We start from the raw sequence: 21,995 nt of genomic DNA, 5'->3' as shown, positions 1-21,995 counted from the left end.
CTAAACAGCAATAATCCTTAGTTTAGATTAAACCAGATCTACACACCGCTCTGCCCCATGATTGCATTGACCACAGGTCAATCCTCTTTGGTGTTCAGGATCTAATGATAACCAGAAACTGAGTAGATGCTGTACATGTGAATTCAATATTGTGCTTAAAGACCATTAATCAAGTGTACACTTCAAGACTTAGCCCCTAACACAAGTAAGCATCTTTCACTAATAATTGTAATTGTTAAAAAAATTTAACTGTTAGTCCTGTACTTTACTGAAGACGTTTCAATAAGGAAAAGCAATACTTTTCTAATTCCAATTTAAGATATATTACTTGAAGTACTGTGGGTGAAGTATAAATGTAGTATATAAGAGAACTATAAACAGGGGGGTCACCGTTTAACGTCCTTAATGGGAACTGTAAAATGGGTTTAAAAGCTAATCTACGCCACCAATTATTTCCAATAAGACATAATGGAAATAGGGGTACGTTCACATTCTCTGTGTGTAAACAGAATGATTACTGTAATGACCCATTAAGGTGAGCACTTAAATGTAATTTAGCCTTGTTTGAAACGTTTCGAATTTGAAAATTAACAATGAATGAAAGAAAGAACTTGTGTAAGAGAGAGATTTTGTGAGAGGAAAAGCTGAGTGTATTTGTGTGAGAGGGTATAATACTACATAAGGTTACATTAAATACTGTACACATGATAAATAAGGACATGTAATAATGTATACAGTAATTACATTTTAACTGATTTAGCAACCTAGTCTGCGGTTATCGACTTGTTTTGGTTTGTTTCTAGAGGACATAAAGTCAGAACACAGAAAAGACATGAAAATTATATAAACATTTCAAACACATACTGTACAATGACAGTATATATCTATAATGATTTTTAGATCATACAAAAGCAGTTTTGGAACAAATTCACAGGAAACTTGACATTTTATACTTTGTTTTTCTTTTGGATTTACCTCTGCGATCACAAAAAGCCAATGGCGTAAAAACAGGGAGATGTTAAGCGGGGACTCCTGTAATGTACTAGGCTTACCTACAAATTTAGGCAATAAAGTTTGTTTTGAAATTATTTTTAACGCTCCTTGAATCAAAAATTGTGCACTTTTACCCTGAGTGACTCAGGTAACACTTGAATTGTAAGAGACCACTGCTACTACTTAAATTTAAAACTTGAGTCATCTAAAATGAGTTTAATCTTGAAATATTAAATAGTTGTGTAAGGAAAGTATAATGAAAAGATCCTTTATTGAATTGACCAGCTCCAATCAAAAGTGGAATTTATTGCATATTAAAGTTTAGTGTAAGTATTGGGAGATATACATTATTATGCAGCAGGGTACTCTTTCAATGATTCGAACATTGGCCGAAAGGATTTATGAACCTGAAGATGATAATATTGTACATGCATGTGCACATCATTTCAAGAACAGAGATCAAACATTTTTGCATGTAATCATTGGCTTTTCATTTCTTATATATAGATATATGTAAAAAAAGGTGAACATTTTCTCCATTTACTGATGTCAACAGAAAGTCTAAGATCTGGGTAAAACACTAGGTTTATCAAATATATAGATGTGTTTTTGGTTATACTTAGCAGCAACTTTAAGACTAAACAAATAAAGTTTGCTAGACATTTAAATCTGTTATTACCTTGTTCTATACCATGCCAAAGGTCAATCGATACTGAGCACTGTATCTAATAAATGAAAGGAGCAGCTACTATATAAAGTGAATTTAGCTTATTTTGCAAAAATGGTAATGCACTTGGGTGGCATGGTGATGCAGTGGTTAGTATTACTTTCTCACATCACTGGGGCCCTGGGTGGAATTTATGTCTTCTCCCCTAAGGTTGTGTTGCTTTGCTCCGGGTGCTCTTGTTTGCTCCTACAGTCTGATGACGTTAATTGGCTTCTGGGAAAATTGACATTAGTTTCAGTGTGGGCATGGCTGTGTCTGTCTGTGCACTGTGATGGACTGGTGTCCCATCCAGGTTGTATCCTGCCTTGCGCCCCATTGCTTCCCAGTATAGGCTCCTGGAATTGAATGATAAATTGGATGGATTGTAATACCCTAGCCCTGATCCACCATGGGAATTGTAAGAGTCCTTAATGCAGTGTGTTGGCTCTGTGACTAAGGATCTGCACCTGTGGCTGGAAGGTTTCTGGTTTGAATCCTGCAGCCAGCAGAGGAATCCTACTCTGATGGGCCCCTGAGCAAGGACCTAAGCCCCAACTGTTCCAGGGGCGCCATATAAATGGCTGACCCTGTGCTCTGACCCCAAGCTTCTCTCCCTGTCTGTGTGTCTCATGGAGAGCAACTTGGGGTATGCGAAAAAAGACAAATTCCTAATACAAGAAATTGTATATGGCCAATACAGTGATCTTATCTTAATCTGAGTGTACCTGTTTAGAAGTGACAAATTCTTGCTCATCACGGCAAACACTCGTCAGCAGAATTAATTCCTCCTCTGCTGTTTTCAGTGATAAATAGTTCTTTTGTTTATTTTTGCATGGATGGCGTGAGGAAATCACAGATTCTCCCACAGTGCTAATTTCATAGTTTTCTTCTTTGCATATTCAAAAAAGGGAACAGGATTTCACAGCTAGATCTGAACTCCTTCCCTTCTGCCAGAGTATGAGCTAACACTGCCTACATTACACCCACTTTCCTCCTTCACACCTGACTCAGTGCTACTGCATTCTTACCCTCTACAGCCCACAGGAATGACACAGACAGAACTCTTGAACACTTGACATGCTCATGTTGGCTTGACTGGGAAAAAATGTTGAACTGAGGGTTGATGCATGTAGGGGGAATAATAGCATCATCAAAAGATCCAACATTTTCATTCCTCAGGCATATCAGATCGTGTGAATTCATTGTGTAACACACAATGCAACACAGAACAGATTTTCCTTCATTTTTCTCGAGCACTCAGAGCTTCACTTTCAAAAAATTACTATAAGGTTGTCATATATATATTTAATACACATTGTAAGAGAAAGTAGCTCGTAGTTAAGTAAAGCTGACAGGATTCAGTATTTAGCATGAGCGATCTCCAATTTGCTACAAAAACTAAAACCAGCTTGTTTGTTTTTTGTAAACAAATTATTTAATTTGAAAATAACAAAGCAAGTACTGAACAAATAAATAAAAGCATTTCACATATCTTGCTAAATCCCCTATTTCTACCCAACCTGCCAGAGTACCCTCAGAAAAGCTATTATATTCTTTCATGTGTAGTTGCATATCTTCAATGCAGCTTTTTTAATAATCCAAGGGAGCAACATATGTAAGATGTAACCAGACAATTAAAAATAGCATTTTTATTTGAAAGAAATGGTTAAAGCAGAAATAATTAAAGTATCGCTGCACTTTCACATAAACATAGATGGATGTAATTATGCCAAATTATAGCTATTGAAAAATTAAGTACATTTATTTAGAAACACAGGACACACAAGACAATCAACCAGCAGCTAGAGCAGACGAGTAGAGACAATGAGAGAGATATTTAAGACTCTGCACCTCACATTTTAATAGAGACTATTACTCCTCGGAGCAGATATTACCAGCCAACTTCATTAAACTGCTTACTGCTTTCTTCCTTCCTTTATCACTCTATATGCCCTTGTGTAGTTTCATTCACACTGGTCTAGAAGTGGCCCCTGTGCAAATAATAATGCAGAGGTTTGCTATACTTTAAATTGAAGTCAATAATCCAATTAATTTAACAAGCTTTGCACTGCTTATAGAACCAGAGAAAGAATTCAGTTACCAATTAAATTTAGATGATCATTTTAAAAAAAATAGGGAATTATACCAGGAGTTATTAAAAAATACAACAGATACCACTGATTCAATTACTTATTTGACCTGATTTTAATGCTTCTCTATATAAGTCAACTTAATAAATTAGTGAAAACATCCAAATTATTTGTGAGCTAAGGACATCATTGTCATCCTACTGTAAACCACATACATCCCACAGACATTAGTTCAACCGAGTCACCTTCGTATCAAGCGAAGAAAAAAGATTTCACAAACCTACTGCAAAATCATGGGAAGGGAATTTTATATTTCCTTTGGCCACATTGTTCAATCATTTTTAAATAGATACAGTACATTCAGAAACTGGCAGTCACATTCCGGATGCTACAAGACAAACAGATGGGAAGACATTAATGTATAAAAAGTGTGTTTTACTGGGTAACAGTAAATAAATTAAAATACTTTATACATTTTTATAAGTATTAAATTCATCAGTGACTCCAGCACCTATGTTAGACATTTTTGCTGCTATTTCATTCTGTTGCTACCCTGATTCTGAACTGACATATATCCACTTCAATATGTTGTGCATCACATAGGCGATGGGGAAAACATACTCCTATAGGGTAATGCATATGACTATATATCCATCTGAGTGGTTCTATATATAATATTCACTTCCTATTGTTTATAGTGGTGTACTTTAAAGCTTTCTGCTATAGCATAACATAAAATAGTGAGGTCAAAAACCTGTTTTGTATGTGAGCTATGTAGCAAAACCATTGAACTCAATTCTTGAAAAAAAGGATTGTGTAAAACAAATTTCTTTCAGTTATAGAAAATTGCTTTGAAGTATCTTTCAGTCTTACAAAATTTTGAATATGGAGAAAACAGCGGCACACATGTATTGACTTTTAAACAGACATCTATTTTAATTTAACAAAACCTTTTCTGTTGTTTCATCAGTTTAAACACAAGTCGATTTAAAATTATAACTCAGTTGGTTTGCTACAACACAAACACGAGGGATAACCATAATTAATTTTAATAACATACTTTCCAGCAAAATAAGTCCTGAACAACTTGAATGTCTAATTACAACAGAGTCCTTTCTTCATAATCATTTGCATATGTACCAAATAAAGCCCATTTAAGTTCAGACCCAGAGTAGCTGAGATTCGTATGGCAATCTAGCAAAAGGAAAGTTCAGTTACTGTAATAGATGATTTATGAGAGAGATGCCTATTAACAAAAAAACATTAGGCAAAACATTTAAAAGTGAATTGTTTAATGCCACTACTGAAATTATTCATATGAGCATATTTGGGGATAAATTGTATGTTAAGCCATGTTTTAGGCACTTAACATGTATCACTGGATTTCATATATAGTGTAAAGTTTTGTCTCTGTGTAGATGATCCTTTGAGGTGCAATTTTAAAACATCCAATCCATTTTAGTCACATCATAAATTTTCAATATTTTGTAACAGAGTTTGATGTGCGATGTCCACTAAATTGACTACATTAGATCACTTCCCTGACTTTACAAGAAGTGGAGTGGAGAGCAAAACGTAGAACTCAAAAAAATATTTTTTTCTACTGTTACAAGTGTTGCTTGCAAAACATAGCACCTCCAAACCAGTGAGAAAATGGTCAATTAGGACACTCTGGGATTTCTTCCCAAACCATTTGTGGGATTAAATTCATTGAAGTAGAATCCCCCTTATGTCACTGTAGCACACATACATCACCTTCCCTACACCAAGTCTGAGGCCTTTACTGTCAATTATTCTTAATTTCTATTCCTTAGACTTAATAGGAGCATGCCTTTGCTCTCACGCAGCTCTCAGACCATTGGATGCCTTTTTAAACAAAGTCAAGGGAATAATTAAAGGCTTTGTGCTTTCTGCAGGAATGTGCAAATGGAGTAACAGCTTGACTGATTTACAGTTCAGCAGAACACAGAGAGCACAACACATCTGAATTACAAAGCGCAAAAAAGTTTTTGGAAAGTGTTAATTTTTAGGATAGGTATACATCTGATTTGGTGTCCTGAACTGTGATTCTTGGTGTGTCAATTAACTATTCCTACTGGAGGAATTAAATAAATAAGGGATTGAAAGATAGCTAAATTAAAAGTTGGATTCATCTTTTGCCAAACCTTTGTAGTGAATTAAAACCCGTGATGAACTTTATGGCGGTTTAGACAAACTGAAGACAGTTTTGACTAATTCCACAGAAAACAGCCTTTCTGATCATTAGTGCAGTAAGTTATCTGCTTGCCCTTTTCAAGCCCTTGTTTTTGTTACTGTTTTTATATGTTTGAAGTGTATGTTTAAAACATGATTCAGATTTAATCAGGTTTTGAACAGCAAGACAAATATTACTCTACCCTTTAATTTTTAAAAGAAATGTAAAATCTCTGGTTATTCATAACTAGCTAGAAACCACATACAGTATGATATTAACAAGAATATTGTGTATGGAATTTGAGTAATTCAGAAAAAATACTACAAAAATATCTATTCTAAATTTACTCTAGACTGAAACAAATGGAGATCCTCATACAGTTGGTAAATATGAAAGGCTCTCCATATTTTGTGTTCATAATGTACTAGCACTATTCTTTTCATGTGAAACAGCATTTTTGAAAATTGGTTATTAGATTAAATATCAGGGCAATTTGATAGTGTGTCAAAAGTCTATTAATTAGTAGCAGATCAAAGAAAAAGGTAAACTTGTTCTTCTGGTACCTAAGATTGCAAAAGACATTTGTGCCAGTTAAACTTACTGACCACTGGTGATCCAATTTTTTTGCTCATTATTGCTCCTCCTGCTGCTTTTCATATCTAGATGGGCCATAGCAAAGTGTTCCTGAAATACTGGCAAGCTGACCATCTAAACGACTATTGCTTTCAACTGCAGAAGAAGATTATAACCTGTCAGAAAGGTAACTATTACTTTGTATGTTTTCTTGCTAACAAAGCTATAATTTGTATTAACTAGAAAAGATCTTCTGCAATTAGACACCATTCAATGAGTGAATAACACTCATTGTACTTATTTACATATTTTTTCATCTTTTATTAGTTGTATTGTTGACATAAACCTGCTTGTAAGCTTAATAGAAATAAAATGTATTGGATTGCTTTTAACTGCAAGTTAACAGTAGGAGGAAAACCTATATTCATATATTGTATCTCCATATACTGTATAGACTGGATAATTCCATGCATACTTTTATTAGATTGTATGCTTTGTTATTAAAAGAAGGGAAGTGATTGTAATGCTGCTTAAAGCCATTTATGCTTCAAACGACATCAGCAGTTATGTTGGCCAGAACACAGCATCATTCATCTTCACTTGTAATTTCGCAAGAGACAACAACATCCAAGAATTGAATGCTTTGTGAATGTTTGGATTATTTAGCAGGATAACTTAGTCCTAACCTGTTTAAATTTGATTCCATCATGATTAGACTACTGTAATGCCTTTCTAATAGGTATAACTTCTAAGATACTACATTGGCTTCAGTATGTTTGGAATTCTGTGGACAAAGTATTAACTAAAAGGGTTCTGCATTAGCACAGAACTAAGTCCTTTCGTAGCTTATACTGGTTCTATGTGAAATTTTTAGTGGCCTTTAAGGTTCTTATTTTCACATACAGTATAAGGCACTAAATGGTCTAGCTTCATATTATTTTAAGGACTTACTGCTTAAGTACAGTCCTTCTCTTTACCTTAGACTCTTGCCTTCTTCCTCTGTTGAAGATCAAGCTCTGCAAAATGGGTGACTGTTTTTTTCCTTTTGTGCACCATGTGTATGGTATTCATTGCGCAAATTCATTAATCTGTGAAAGTGAACAATTAAAACACTGAAAGACGCCATTCTCTAAAGGAAGCATTTAATGTCTATTTTAGTTTTGCACTAGGTTTCCCCATGTCAATTTGCTGAACAAAACTTTCAGTTAATTATTCCTCATTTGAAGTGTCTTCAACCTCATGTAAGAAAACAGTTTATCAATTCAAATACTGAACACCTTAGAGATTTTTGTGTGTGGTTCAGAGATGCTTATATCCATTTTACAACTAATCAGTAATAACTTTAGGAACACTAGTCTATGTTAAGACCGCCTGTAGATTAAAGATCAAATTAATGGAGTGAATCCAGAAACTGAAGAAATATAAAAGTACTGAAAGAGCCAATGATAATATAATGGTACACATGACAGTGAATTCAATTCAGCAAACAAAGATTAATATTATTACAAGCAAAGCAAACAGTTTGCCTGGGAGTTCACCCTATGAGACATCATCAGTGTTTGCAGATACAACTGTTGTAAGCCTACTCCCATCTTTCATGACTGCCATATTTGAGTAATTTTCCTATAAGCTTCTGTATTTATGTTCACCTACAGTTCTGAGAGGTCTGAATTTACTCTCCCAATGTCAAAACCAAGGTGAGAGATAAAAGTGGCCCTAAGACATGCTCATATACTAAAATCTCACTTTTATTTGTTCTTTCAAACACAAAATGTGAAAATGCATAAACTAAAACATTTATGTATATAAATATGTAAAAATGTCTAAACCCTGAAACAGAATTTCACAATTAAAAATTTATACAATTTTTGGTAGCCAAAAATATGCAAATAAAGTCTGAGCATGTGAAGCTGATTTATAGTGTCCCTGCATTTTCTCTCTTTATGGATATTGATTGGTCATACCCACATTACCAGATTCATAGATGAATGCGCACTAATATTTAGTTTTGCATTATTGACTGATCATATCTCTGGTTGGGCTCTTATATTGTTGGACTGTATTTTTATTCCACCATGGCAGTTGTAAGAGGGTTTCTTGCACGCCAGAGGCTTCTGCAGAAAATGAGCATCAGACAGCAAGAGGTCAGTTCTGTGCAAGGCTTCCTACAAGATATGGAAGACAGGGGGCAGAAAGCATATGATGGCCTCGTTATCCAGAATGCTTCCGACATTGCTCGAGAGAATGATCGCCTGAGGAATGAAGTGAATGAGAAACAGTCCAAGGAAAAACAGGAAAGCAGGGGGATGGAAGAGGAAACAATGAGAAGGTACAGTACATGCTTTGGGAAGTGTCTGTTGACAGTAGGTGATGTAGGAGTTCTTTTAAGACCCAGATCTTCAACATGCTTATTGTTTTTCTCCCTACATTTATGTCCCTGAAAATATTTGATGTGCATTTACCTTGAAGTTGAGTTTTAATTTCAGCATTTTATCAAGTCTACATCTACAGAAAAGTTTGAGTGGGGAGCTGTGTCAGTATATACGCTGCAAAGGAACAACGAGATGTTAATTCAACACACCTGATGAAGGGTCTACGAACCAAAACTGTTGTTTTTCTTGTGTTTCAGATTGGAATTAGCCTCCACTTGTTCCTTTTAAATCTGTTTTCAGCTGTTTGTCAAACTCTAATAATGATGAAATGAGCTGACAAATACAGAGAGTATATGTAGTACTTTGGCTTTAACTGACCTGGCAGAGGACGTGATGGCACTGACCCTTGCCTAGCTCTGTCACACTGCCACTCCCCCCTGTACTTATGAGGTATGAGCCAGGGAGAAATGCTGCAATGGGGTGGAGGGAGGGGAGCTCCAAAGGCTGTGCAGTACTGCAGTGTTCAAGTAGGGAGCTGCATTCAGTCAGTGAGCTTTTATGCACAGGGAAGCAGAAGAGCATTAGAATTTGACCTCCATCCAAACTTCTGTCCAACAACACCATTAAGTACAATATTTTGTCAAATATGAAGTATGTGAGACAAATTATACGCCGAGAGGTTCAGGTCCCTCTTGTTTATTTTTTGGGGTACACCACTTGAATATGATGAGTCTTTTAAACATATAATGAAAGGGCTAATGTTCTTCTATCTGAATACATGGCTCCTGCACACTGTGTACTTGTGATAGCCCATACATTTTAAGCCTACCTTTTCAAGTATGTAAGTTTGATTTGCAAATGATTTGTTGTCCTGTATAAGGATCTGTAATCCTTACACAAACAGTTACAGCCTTTCAAGTTATGTCAATGTTAGTTTGCAGGCTTAGAAGTGACTAATCCAGTAAAACTCTGTCATTTTGTGTGTTATGTAACTTTGCAATCTGCAGCCTGCCGTCTACCAGTTTAACATGAAACGGTGTTGTTCACCAGCTGTGGCCAGACATTTCCGATAAGTGAAAAATAAACACTGCCAATGCAATTGGAAGGGCCAGTACCCACAGACCTAGAGGAATCTGTGCTTGTTTGGGAATTCTGATCTCTCTGGATATGACAATGGGATAGACATACAGTCATAACTAAGGAAAATTGTGCTTAGAAAATGAGAGAAAGGAAATTGCAGTATATTATGGGAGAGAACCTATATATACTGTATCTTATACACAAACATATCATTTGAAAACATTTCAATTTGTAAAATCAAATAAATCCCCACCTGTCTGCAATGTGTGGTTTTAAAAGCATAGTTTACTTTTAAACAGTTAAAAGCTTAGTTCCTAAGAAACATGGAAGTAAATTTGCAGTTTTAGGTTGAGAGATCTGTTTCAGAATCAGAAATGGAAGTATACCAAAACATCCTGTTTCTACACCACTGTACAGGAAAAGTCATTCAACATAGTAAATGTGATTGTATACTTCTGGAGGTACAAATAATTTAATCGTTTTATTTTTATTTTCCTTGGTGAGCATTTCTAGAGAATTCTGGCTGCAAAACCTTTTGTGTCTGGTTGTTATTCTCCTGTGAGAGTTCTCCATGCTATTGTCAATTGTGTCTAGGCTGATACTGCTGGAGGCTCCCATCTCCTTTCAGGAAGAAGCTATTGATCTAATAGGCAGACAAAGAATCCTACTGTTCCTCTAATTTGTGTGTGTATGTGTGTTTGCATGTTGGGCAGGAAAGAAGGGGTGTTATTGTAATGTACTGTGCTCGTTTTGCTGTGTGTGAGTGTGGGTTTCCAATATTTTATTCTGAAAATAGCTCAAGTTATTTTGTAGTAGACTGAGATACATTCATAATCAAAATGTATTGTACTGTACATACATGTACTGTCCCTGTTGTTGTGGGAAATCCATGATCAGATGCGCAGGACACGGTCTTGTGCATATTCAGTTTTTATTGAGCTCAATGACTACAGCAACACATGGGTCTGGCCTGAAGAGCAGACACACTGCAAGGGGTTCCCACTCTTTATACACAGGATGGCTCAGAAAGAAGTTTGTTTAACACTCTGAGTGCTTGTCCTGCTCTTTGATATGTAACAGAAGTTGTTTTGCCCGTGTTGTTGCCTGCAGCTCTTTGAGGGTTTGTCCCGTTTTATTATTTGTTGGTGGGTTTTTGCCCTGTCCTTTGATATGCAGAGTTGATTTGCTTGTCCTGTTTTCTGGTATGTTTGTGAGTGTTAGTTCTGGGAAGAAAATTAGTTGCTGCTGCTTCTAAAGCAAGTCAGCTTTATTTTGTCTGAACAATTTTTTGGGAAGGCTAAATTAACAGATCCCAGCAATTACTCTATTACCTTCCATAATGTGGTTTAATAGTAATATTGAAGTAGTTCAAGTATGCTTAGGCTGCAAAGGAACAAGTAAAGGTTTATACCATGCTGAAAAGAGAGGAAAAGAAACACAACATTTTGGCTGCGGAGCCTTCTTCAGGTGTGAGGAATCACCCAAAGAAGGCTCCACAGCCGAAACGCTGTTTCTTTTCTTTTCTTTTCAGCATGGAATAAACTTTAACTTGTTCCTTAGTAGTAATATTGTTGTGCTGGATATGGGCAGCATACGCATGTTGTACTTCACCTACATTTTAGCAAAGAGTGCATAATTGTGAGAGTAGCTGCATTGCAGTGGATTGAGAAGTCAATAAAGTGAGATATAATAGGAGACCCAAACACACAGTTCTGTTTACATGTAATAATGTAGCCATAGAAAGCTTTTTAATCAAATTAAAATCTTTCTTTTAAGTATTTTCTGGTTGCATGTAGACAGATAAACATATTGTATATTGTATTAACCAATTGAAGTGCAGATGTCTTTACATAAATAGAATTATTTTATATTTATCTGATTTTTCATTGCTTGTATTACTCTTTATTACTATTAAGAAAAAAATCTACATGTTTCTAAATTGCATGTTTCTACTGCACAAAACTAAATCAGGTACAAATACAATCCAATAAATATAGTCTTACAAAGCACTCTGGGACATCAGACACCACACTACTTAAGGTAACAGTGGTAACTCTAGTCACTATTTTTGGATCAAGTTAATTAGCTTGGAATTACTCCCAATTATGTCAGAGAGAAGCTTCTTCCTGCTCATGAGACTATAATTAAACACAATAGCATAAAACAAATCACCTGCTGGGTCCAAAGGTTTCAAATTTATTGCTTTTTTCTGCAGCACTGATATATGGTGATATGGGCTACATTTTTGTGCTGATAAAAATGAAAACCCATACCTGAATATTACCCTACACATACCCCTAAAAACAATCAAACACCCGTGTCTAATTCTTATTCTATTCCTATCCATATCTCTAAACTGCAAAATCATAGAAATAAAGGGTTACAAATCTTAGAACATACATTTAGCCTATAGGATATAATGCAAGCTGTACAAACCCTAATTTAGAGGAAGCTTGATGGAAGCCAGAGATGGTGAGAGAGTAAGGGACACATATCAGATTGAAGTGTATCAGATTCTATTATGAAAAACTGAAGATTAAATTGAAATAATCATTTATCTGGTATAAGTAGGGATTAATGCAATAAAATAGGCACTTTGTTATTTTTTTGTGTTAGTTACTTTAATTGCAATTGCAACTTTTGTTAATATTTGTTATCTTGTGGCATCTTACCAGCATAATTAGAAACAGTGCAGTTGGTCATTGCTCGCTATAAGGTATGGTTGTGCTTTGTGTTGTGGTGGATCATTGCAAAAACAAGGAAAAGAAAACTTCATTATGTTGGCGTGAGCAATCTCATGGTTGCAATTTGAATAATGCTTCTGGGTATCATGTTATCTCACAGAGCTGGAGACAAGTATGGAAAGGTCAATGAAGGCAGCTCTGGGGGATGCCGAACACCAAAGCACTTTCATTACACCTCTGTGCCAGTCCCTTTGGTTATGGACAATCTGGTCCATTCCGCCACCGGGTCTTCAATCAAGTCCCCTTCCTTGCAATCAGTGTTCAGCATGGACGACTGCAGCTGCCTGCCATCACCACGGAAACAGCCTCCTCCCAAACCAAAGAGGGACCCCAACACCAGGCTCAGTGCTTCATATGAAGCAGTTAGTGCCTGCTTATCAGCTGCATCTCAAGAAACATCCTGTGAAGGTTAGACCAAGCTATAAACTCCCAAACCTTCTCAGTAAATAGCAAAATCATACATCTGAACTTTCTGTCGACGTTTTTCTGCAGGAGAGGACAGTGGAACATTCTTGTGATTTTTTTTGTAACACAGGCTACCAATTTCTAATATACACTGCATTTGCATAAAGTTCAGTTAAAGCATGAAGTGTATTTTTTTTTCTTTTGCACTGCTCCCAAATAATCCTACTGAAAGTTTTCCTCTTTCAAAAATATATTTAGACTAACCTATTAGACGCCAACAGAGTTTGTGACCTGTACTATTCTCTTTTCAGATTATTGTGCTTTAAACTGTAATCTTGCCATTCTTCTCTACTGCCATAAAACATTTTTGGTATAAAAGAGAAACTGTTTCGCATGTAGAGTTTAGTTCATGTGGTTCTCTGTAATCAATGTTTTTTCTTCTTTTTTATTTTTAATTGCAGCTCTTTCAAAACCAAGACCTCATAGTGACGACTATAGCACAATGAAGAAGATTCCTCCACCAAAGCCTAAAAGAAGCCCTAACACAAAACTGAGTGGTTCCTATGAGGAGATATCAGGTCCCAGACCAGCAGAAATTAAGCTGTCTTGTCTTGCTAAAGGAGGACATTGTATTGGAATGATTCAACGGGCAGCTTCAGCTGATGGGCCCCAGTATGGTGCACTCAGTCTGTACAGTTCCCAGGAGGAGGAAGAGGGTGTTTATATTGAGATGGTTGGAAATGCCAGAGCCATGAGTCTACCAGAAGTGGATAGTGCTGAGCAGGGGGAGTCTGTCTATGAAGAAATGAAATATTTTCTGCCTGAAGAAGGCACATCTGCTAAGATAACTTTGGCAAAATCCGAAGGGTCTCCTCAGCAGCTTCACGAGAACAAAAAACTTTTCATCATTGAACAGTTGCACTCTGGTCCTGGAGGCAAAACATACTGCAAGGACTGTACCTGTGACATTCCACCACCTTTCCCCAACTTACTCCCTCACCGGCCTCCACTGCTAGTTTTTCCTCCAACTCCTGTTACTTGTTCTCCTGCTTCTGATGAATCACCCCTCACACCCATAGAGGTGAAAAAGCTGCCAGTTTTAGAAACAAACCTGAACTATTCTGGGCAGTCTGAAGGCTCAAGTCCACTGTCTCCTCAGTTTGCACGACAGCAAAAAACAGAAAGTGAGAGACCTTCTTCACCAAATTTCTCGGTTTTTAATATGCCTGACAAATCTACCCCTCCCCCAACTCCTCCTCCTCTTCTGCCTCCTCCCCCATCTCTGCCTCCCCCCTACCGACCTCCCTCTCATTTCCCTTTTCCACCTGATGCCAGTATCCTGGCCTTAGCTAAAACAGCATCAGTTTCAAACTCAGACTCTTCAAAGGTGCCTCAAAAGCCAGGCTACTGTGTCTCAGAAGCCCCTTCAGGCTGCGCCAAACCCCCTTATTCTCCAGTAAAGATGCCAAGGGCAGAACACAGGAAATCACATTCTTGTTCCTCTTCCCCACTCCCATTCAACCCTGCCAACTCCAGGCCCCTGACCAGCCCACTTGATGAACTGAACACACTCTTCAGCTCAGGGAGAAGCCTCCTGAGAAAGTCAGCTGCCGGACGGAAAATAAGAGAGCCTGAAAGTGAGTCGGTACACACAATGTTCTGAAAGTATGATTCTGCTGTGTAGAAGGAATATATGACACGCTTGCAAGTAAGGCGTGGTTTCTAATGTAGACATACAGTATAGAATCACAAAAAGCTTAGTTTAAAATTCATTTAAACATACAGTTGAATTTGGCATCTCTGTTTTGTCCTTTGTGTGGTTTAAACAAAAATAAGTAACATATTTCTTTTACAGTACTTAATAAATATGAGTTTAAGTATTTCTGTTTACTTGCATAAACAAATTTGTTACGAGTGTATAAAGTCATATTATTGTTGTTAGTTTTAAAATAGAGATGATATATACCAAGAAACTCCAGTGTTTGTCCTCCAGGGTCACAATCTATTCCTTTTAAATTATCAACAGCTTCAGTAGAAAAGTCTTAATTGGATAAATTTAACCCTTTCCCTCTGGTCCGTTGCTGCTGATGACTTAAAGAGACCTAGAAAAGCTCCTTGATTGAGGCGCTCTGGGATTGAAATTGGGGACTCCAGATAATGAGTCTTGAAATTCATTATGTTTCTAAAGTTTCTAAATTTCTGCTAAACAATTAAGATACAGCAGTGTTTGGGGAAATACACATTCTATCCCAATTCCTGATGTGTAAATCAACAAACTTAATTAAAAATACGCTTTCGTCATTCAGTGCATTCAGTGAGAGATTTCCTGAATGGTGGTGGCTCTTTTGCAGTTTAATCTGCAATTGTGCAATGCCAGATGACCATATGGGTTTTGTCACATCAAAATACACATTTCAAGGATAGGCTTTAGGGGTTTAGGTTTGGCTTAGGTCCAATGTGAAGGTTAAATATGAGCTGGAACCCAAACCTCACTCTGATGGCTGTCAAATGCAAGCCTCATATGCATTTTTCATATCTGGCAGCTCATGTAAGCATCCTATTAACTGTTACAAATCTATGTAAGACTGTTACACAGTTTATTAAGTCCTTCTAAATATGTATTTTTTTGCGAAGAAGAAAAAAGTCCCTTGAAAGGCCTTCCTCTAAAATACAATGCATCTCTTTCTTCCAGTCTTCTAGCAGGAGATTTTTAGTCAAGGCTATGCCTCATTAGTGGACTATCTGAGAAAGTACTTATGGTAGTCACATTGATTTTATAAAGACAATCAAACAAAGTTCATTCTTGCACTCCACCACCATAGGCTATGCTGAAATTGAGTCTAGGGTCACCGATGAGAAACTCAAGAAAAAGAAGACAGAGAAAAACATCAGGTTTGGTATTGAAGTAGGAGTACTCTTATGCTAAATGTCTTAAAATCTTCTTAAAGTTTTATGTAACTATGAGGTAAATATGGACTCATGCCTTTGCTGTTGGGGGACAAAAATATACCTTGATGACTTAAAATGGCTATATTGGTATAGCAAATTTTTTTTAGCAAAAAGTCAGTTTTAACGACTATTCCTTCTGGAGGCAAAATTAGGTACAGACCACTGTCACTGTTAATAAACAAAATTCTAATAAGAACCATTTATTCTACAAACATCCATGTTCAAAGTGCTCATCAAACAAATATTATAACATTTACAAAGGAAACTCTAAAACAAAAATAGTTCAAGTTTTCATTTGTAAGAGATTAGGTTTTAACACATGATGCCCTGACACAGTGTTTTGGATCTGTGCTGTCCTTGATGGATTATGATTGTCTTTATATTGTCAGTTCATGCTTCTGTCTGCAGACAGCAGTAAATGCTTATTAATATGGTTTTGATATCAGGAAATATGCTACCAAATTAAGTTTTTAATACTGAGAAGTTCAGAGAGATTTGTTTATTGGTAGGGCTGTGTCAAAGGGTCACTGTGTTGTACACAGAGTCATTCTAAATTGTAATGTATAATGACAAATTCTTCATACTCAACCAACTTATATTATTTTATATGTTTGACTCCAAATACAGCAATACCAGAATACCCAGTCACCTTTGAAGTACTTTTGTCATGAATTGATCTTATGTGGGGCTACTGCTTAAACAAATACAGAATGTAACTTAATTTAATAAGTAATGTAATTATTGAAAAAAATGGTAATTGTTACAATGAAAGCAACCTTTATTTATGCAACAACTTTACTTTAAATTGACAAGTGTTTCAAAGTGTCTTACTAGCATGAGTCAGGAGATTGCTGGTAATGTCATATGTCAGAAACAAAATGATTAGGTTTAAATATGGGCCCCTTCATGAATTGTGAGTCTCTGGTAATCAGAACAAAAGTGAAATGTATTATAGTTCTGCTTGAATGTGCTCTGAAAGCTAATGTAGCAATACTACTACAATCAAAATCATATATGCAGTACATACAGTGCCCTCCACATTTACTCAAGTCTCCAATGAAATAGGAACCTCAATGTATTTCTTTAAAAAAAATCAGTAAAAACATACAGTAACATTCTGCCCTTAGGACATGCAATTGAAGCCTCCAGACCTATATCGAGGCCACCAAAAATGTATTTTTCCCTGGCATATAAATGGAGGTAGTGCGCAGATATCATTTAGTAGTAACATAATCTGAAGCATAGTTAAGGACAGACAGCTCTTCAAAGATGGCAGGCAAATGGTCATTGACATCTATGACTTAGGTGAAAAATCCATAAAAACCTGAACCTTCCACTTTCTAGTGTAGTGTACATTTCCCTGGAGGGTAAAATGAGGTAATACACAGAAAACATCTGGTAGTTTCATGTATTATAAAGGTTAAAGTCAGAGAGTTCTTTGAGGATTTATTGGCAAATGGTCATTGATCTTCACAAGTTGCGGAAGATTATTAAAGAATCCATACAATGCTGAAACGTCCACTTTCCACTGTAGTGTTTAAGTTATTTAAGGCTAATGGTACAGTCTGCCAATCAGGAAGGGGTCACATGAATACTGTCACCATGAGCTGTGAAACAAGTGGTTTAGGAGGCAAATTTAAAACCAAAGGCAAGAATAAGAACTTTCCAATACACACTGGCATCTTCTGGATACAAAGTGTTGAAAATGTGGCATTCATTGCTGGTTCACAAGGAAGAAGCCTCTTCTGAAGGTGAACCACAAAAAGAGGCAACTCAAATTTGCCAAACATCATTTGAATGACAATTGAAGCAATTTTACATGGTCAGATTTAATTAAAATCAAGGAATTGGAAATGCTCATCAGCATTGTATTTGATGTAAAAAAGATCAAACTCATGTTGAGAAAACACTCATGCCCCACTGTGAAATATTATGGAGAATGGATGGTATACATGTAGTTTAACTTTAATTCCGATTCAGTTTCTCATCTAAGAACATCAGGAACCACTTCTGCCATAACTCTATTTCTTCTTCCGCTGACCCAAAATCTTTTCATACTGAGGTGTATTTGGATTATCAGGAATCAGTAAAAATGTTTTGGTAAAACCTTCTACAGAAAAAAATATAAGGCTATTTATTACAAGTTAGGCATAAGTCTAAAACCCAAAGAATTAATTTTGTAATTACACTAATTTAAAACATTACATAACTATGTATCAAAGTGTCATTTCATAAAATGAAATGTTAAAATATGTATCCCCATTTACTACTACAATTAGTTCACAGAATCACCCCAATTATTACCTAATAAACAGTTTATAAAGATATGCTTTGTGATATTCCTATCAGGATTTGATTAAAATAAAACTAAATTGAAATATGTGCTTTCTTCATAATCCATAAATTAAGATACCATCTTTCTACAATCTGAAAATGTATTATTTAATGCTTTACTGCATAATACAAGAAATTGTTCATGCATTAAGTGAATACTTGAAGAAGTAAACATCTTTTATCATAAACAATCTATGACCTATTCGCTCACAAGACATATTAAGACAATTTTAAGTATTTTTTTAATTATTTAATACAACATTGTTTTTGTTAAATGTTATAATATCATTAAGTAAGTCCTGCCCTGTGATTCTGATTATTTTTGTGAAAGCAAGTCCTTATTAAAGCTATCCTTCCTTATTGTGCAGAAAGCATACCCCTTGGGACATAGTATTAGCAATTTCACATTACAAGGATACTACCAGTAAAATCCCATCTAAGAGATTGTTTTAAATGACAAAAGGAGTAGTATTTTATAGATTTTAATATATAATGCTTTATTATATAGTACACAGAAATTAGATTTTTAAAATTCTTTTCTTTACAGGAAACCTTTCACTTCCTCAGATTATTAGGATCCGTCAAAAAAAAAAAACCCTGCCTGGACAAAGTCCATGGATCGGTAAACTGATAGTAATGTGAATGAGTGAATGGCCATCTCTTAGTTGTAACATTTCTTCCGTTTCTAAACCTGGTCATCAAATCACAAAAATTCAATTTTAAAAGTACAGTGATTATATGAGTCAGTAGGTACAGAAGTCCTGATATCTTCAACATTTGTCCATTTATAACAGGACTTATCTCTAACATTAACATGCCAGGCCGAGAGGACACCAGTGACATGTCACCAGAACTTCAGGATAAAAACGCCAATAACCGTGTGACTACCCGCTCGTCGGCAGCACCCTGTCCTGTCAGCATGGAAAATGGAAATCAGCTGTCAAATGGTAAAGCCCTTTACAGAGCTCTTGTTACAGTGAAATAACACTGAAGTAACACTTCACTGTAGCATCGGTGTTTTCACTGATTACCAGAATGTAACCTTGTGGGCATACAAGTGCCTCAGTTACGTCACCCTTGAACTTTGTCCTACATCTGGAATTCATGATTAAAAAGTATTTGATTTGATGTTATACTAAAAAAGTGAATAGATGAATAGATGTTCAATAAATCACTAGTGTCTTGGATGGTTTTTTTTGCAAACAATTATAACATTATATGGTGAAAGACCTTATCCGTAGAAAAAAAAAATGGTCCTGATAGTTTATGGCCTGTTGCTTCATAATCATAAAAAAAATGAAAAACAAAGTCAATACTAAAGAGGCCTCAGAGGAGGTGTTTACATTTTTAAAAAACAAAACTTTTTCAGTGTTGACAATGTATTACCACAAAACTGTTCCTGAGCAGAGGTCTTAAAAGGGTTAGTTTAAAATGGGGGACAGCTGTTTTATTTCAGTGATGATATTGTTGCTGTTCTATAGAGTGGAGATGTTGTGGATATGTTAGAGATCAACCAAAAGCAGGAGCCTGTATAAGAATGGAATAGATTGGTTTGTGAAACCAAGAACTAGAATTACTGTATAAGCAAAGAATTTTCAAGTGATATTATAACTTTACACCTTCATCACATATTAATATACAGTATGTGCTTTTTTTAAGGTTTACCAGAGGATGAAGGACACATGAGGTTTAATAGCTCCACAGCTCTTCCTTCAGTTCAAAGACATATAGACAGTCACCACAGTCAGGTAACCTTTACTTATGTATGTGTTTCCACTGAAAGTTATTCATTCACTTTAATTTTCTGGAAGTCTAACTAAAACTATATATTTATATGAATAAATACTGTGATTTGGTCAATGATTAGCATATTTTTCCTTTCAAATATATCATTTAAAGGGGTGCTAATGCCACACTCAAAGTGGTATAATCTTTGTAAAATCATTTCAAAGATCATACTTAATCAAGTTAATATTCCACTCTAAGTATACTCATTTTATGTTTTGATATGGTGTTATTATATTGTTATTATTCACAAGTTTTTCTATTTGGTTCCAACTGTATTTGTGGATCGTGGTCATTAAGCTTTCTTTCAAATAAGAATACATGTTTGGCTGAGGAAAAAAAACAATGGATTGTGTCCTCTTCTATTCTCTCATAAATCTTTTTCAGAAAATCTGTGTGTCAGGAACTGGGAATATGCGAGATTTCAAAAATTATTGTGATAAACGCAAAATTAATGGACTATTTCTGAACCATCACCTTGTTCACAAAGCTTGTGCTCTAAAGATAAAACCTGAGATTTTGAAAACGGTTTACAGTTTTACAGTTTAAAGTTGTAGCCTCAAGCAGCATATATTCTTTTGTGCGAAGTTGTTACATCCAGAGATCTACAATTACATTATATGAGGAAGAACTTCCAGGTGACAAACAATATTCAAATAATACTAATCCAAAACTAAATGTTTACAGCCATGTTCTATATTGTTTGTATAACATTAATACTTCCCTGGTGTCTTTCTGTAAGTGCTGCTTTTCATTGCTCCTTTCTGATACCTACAGTAAGCCTAGCCCTTTGGTGTAGCTGCTTCCATGCTGTGATTTTATAATTGCAAGACTGTGGATTAACACTGTTTGCAAAGGGTCATTTTCTCCTTTCTGTATCTGTGTCACAATCAATGTCTGAAGGTTATGTGAGAATATTAATATCCAGGAAGCAATTTCTCAAAAGGGAACAGGAAGGCATGGACTGAGAGTCTTAACTGGTAGGATACCACTGCCTGTTACACTTACCTTGTTCATTTCTGTCATTTGAAAATCTCTTTAATTATTCAATTACAGCAGAAATATTTATGTGAGAAAACTAAATACAGAAATTAACTGAAATAAGATTCACTCATTAAGGTGTTGTACAAATGATCTGCAGTGTAGCAAAGTATTACAAAAACTAACTGTATTAATGTATCCTGTAAGTCTTCATTACCTGATAATATTTTACTAAGCATGTTATAACAATGCCATGTTAACTGAAACTGAAGTCAATTGCTGGTTTTACTCGATCACATATAATTCAGGACACAGCTACTGTATGTGATTGACGTACATGCTGAATGTAATCTGTCCACATCTCTTGAAACTTTCAACAAATTAAGATTAAAACACCTAATCGATGCAGACATTACATGATAAATCTGCAAAAAATCTGTTTTAGTTTTTTTTATTTTAATCTTTACAAAATATAGATATATATTTAAAATTTAAATATTACTTCTGACCTAACACAGGATCCTGGGATGCTGGGGAAACAATGGAAAACACACATGTACAACTTGTTGAGGAACCTGGGACTAGTTTACAAACCTAATCAATGTTTTAGTGGAAAATGTAGTGGAAATTTTGCTGTCATTTATTGTATGAATGCACAGGCAGGTCCATTCAAATGAACATGCAAGAGATGTACTATTTTGATCAAGAGTGGGAGAATGTTTTCATTTACATATATTAAGACAAGTGTTTGCCTAATCTGTGGCGTGAGTTACAGAGAAAAAGAACAAT

The 21,995-nt window shown here is 35.6% G+C and overlaps 1 protein-coding gene across 1 annotated transcript in view; it reads left to right on the top strand.

The window, feature by feature from the left end:
* Positions 1-21,995, top strand: part of myo16 (myosin XVI) — a 138,192-nt gene that overhangs the window by 100,900 nt on the left and 15,297 nt on the right. The window contains exons 28-33 of the mRNA XM_088914495.1: positions 6,647-6,743; positions 8,639-8,885; positions 12,853-13,160; positions 13,619-14,794; positions 19,235-19,387; positions 20,100-20,188. Of these exons, the coding sequence (XP_088770621.1) occupies positions 6,647-6,743; positions 8,639-8,885; positions 12,853-13,160; positions 13,619-14,794; positions 19,235-19,387; positions 20,100-20,188 (2,070 nt within the window). The remainder of the gene's footprint in view (positions 1-6,646; positions 6,744-8,638; positions 8,886-12,852; positions 13,161-13,618; positions 14,795-19,234; positions 19,388-20,099; positions 20,189-21,995) is intronic.

Source organism: Atractosteus spatula, chromosome 4, assembly GCF_055471065.1.
Source record: "Atractosteus spatula isolate fAtrSpa1 chromosome 4, fAtrSpa1.hap1, whole genome shotgun sequence".
NCBI lineage: Eukaryota > Metazoa > Chordata > Actinopteri > Semionotiformes > Lepisosteidae > Atractosteus > Atractosteus spatula.
This window is presented reverse-complemented; position numbering and strand designations above follow the sequence as displayed.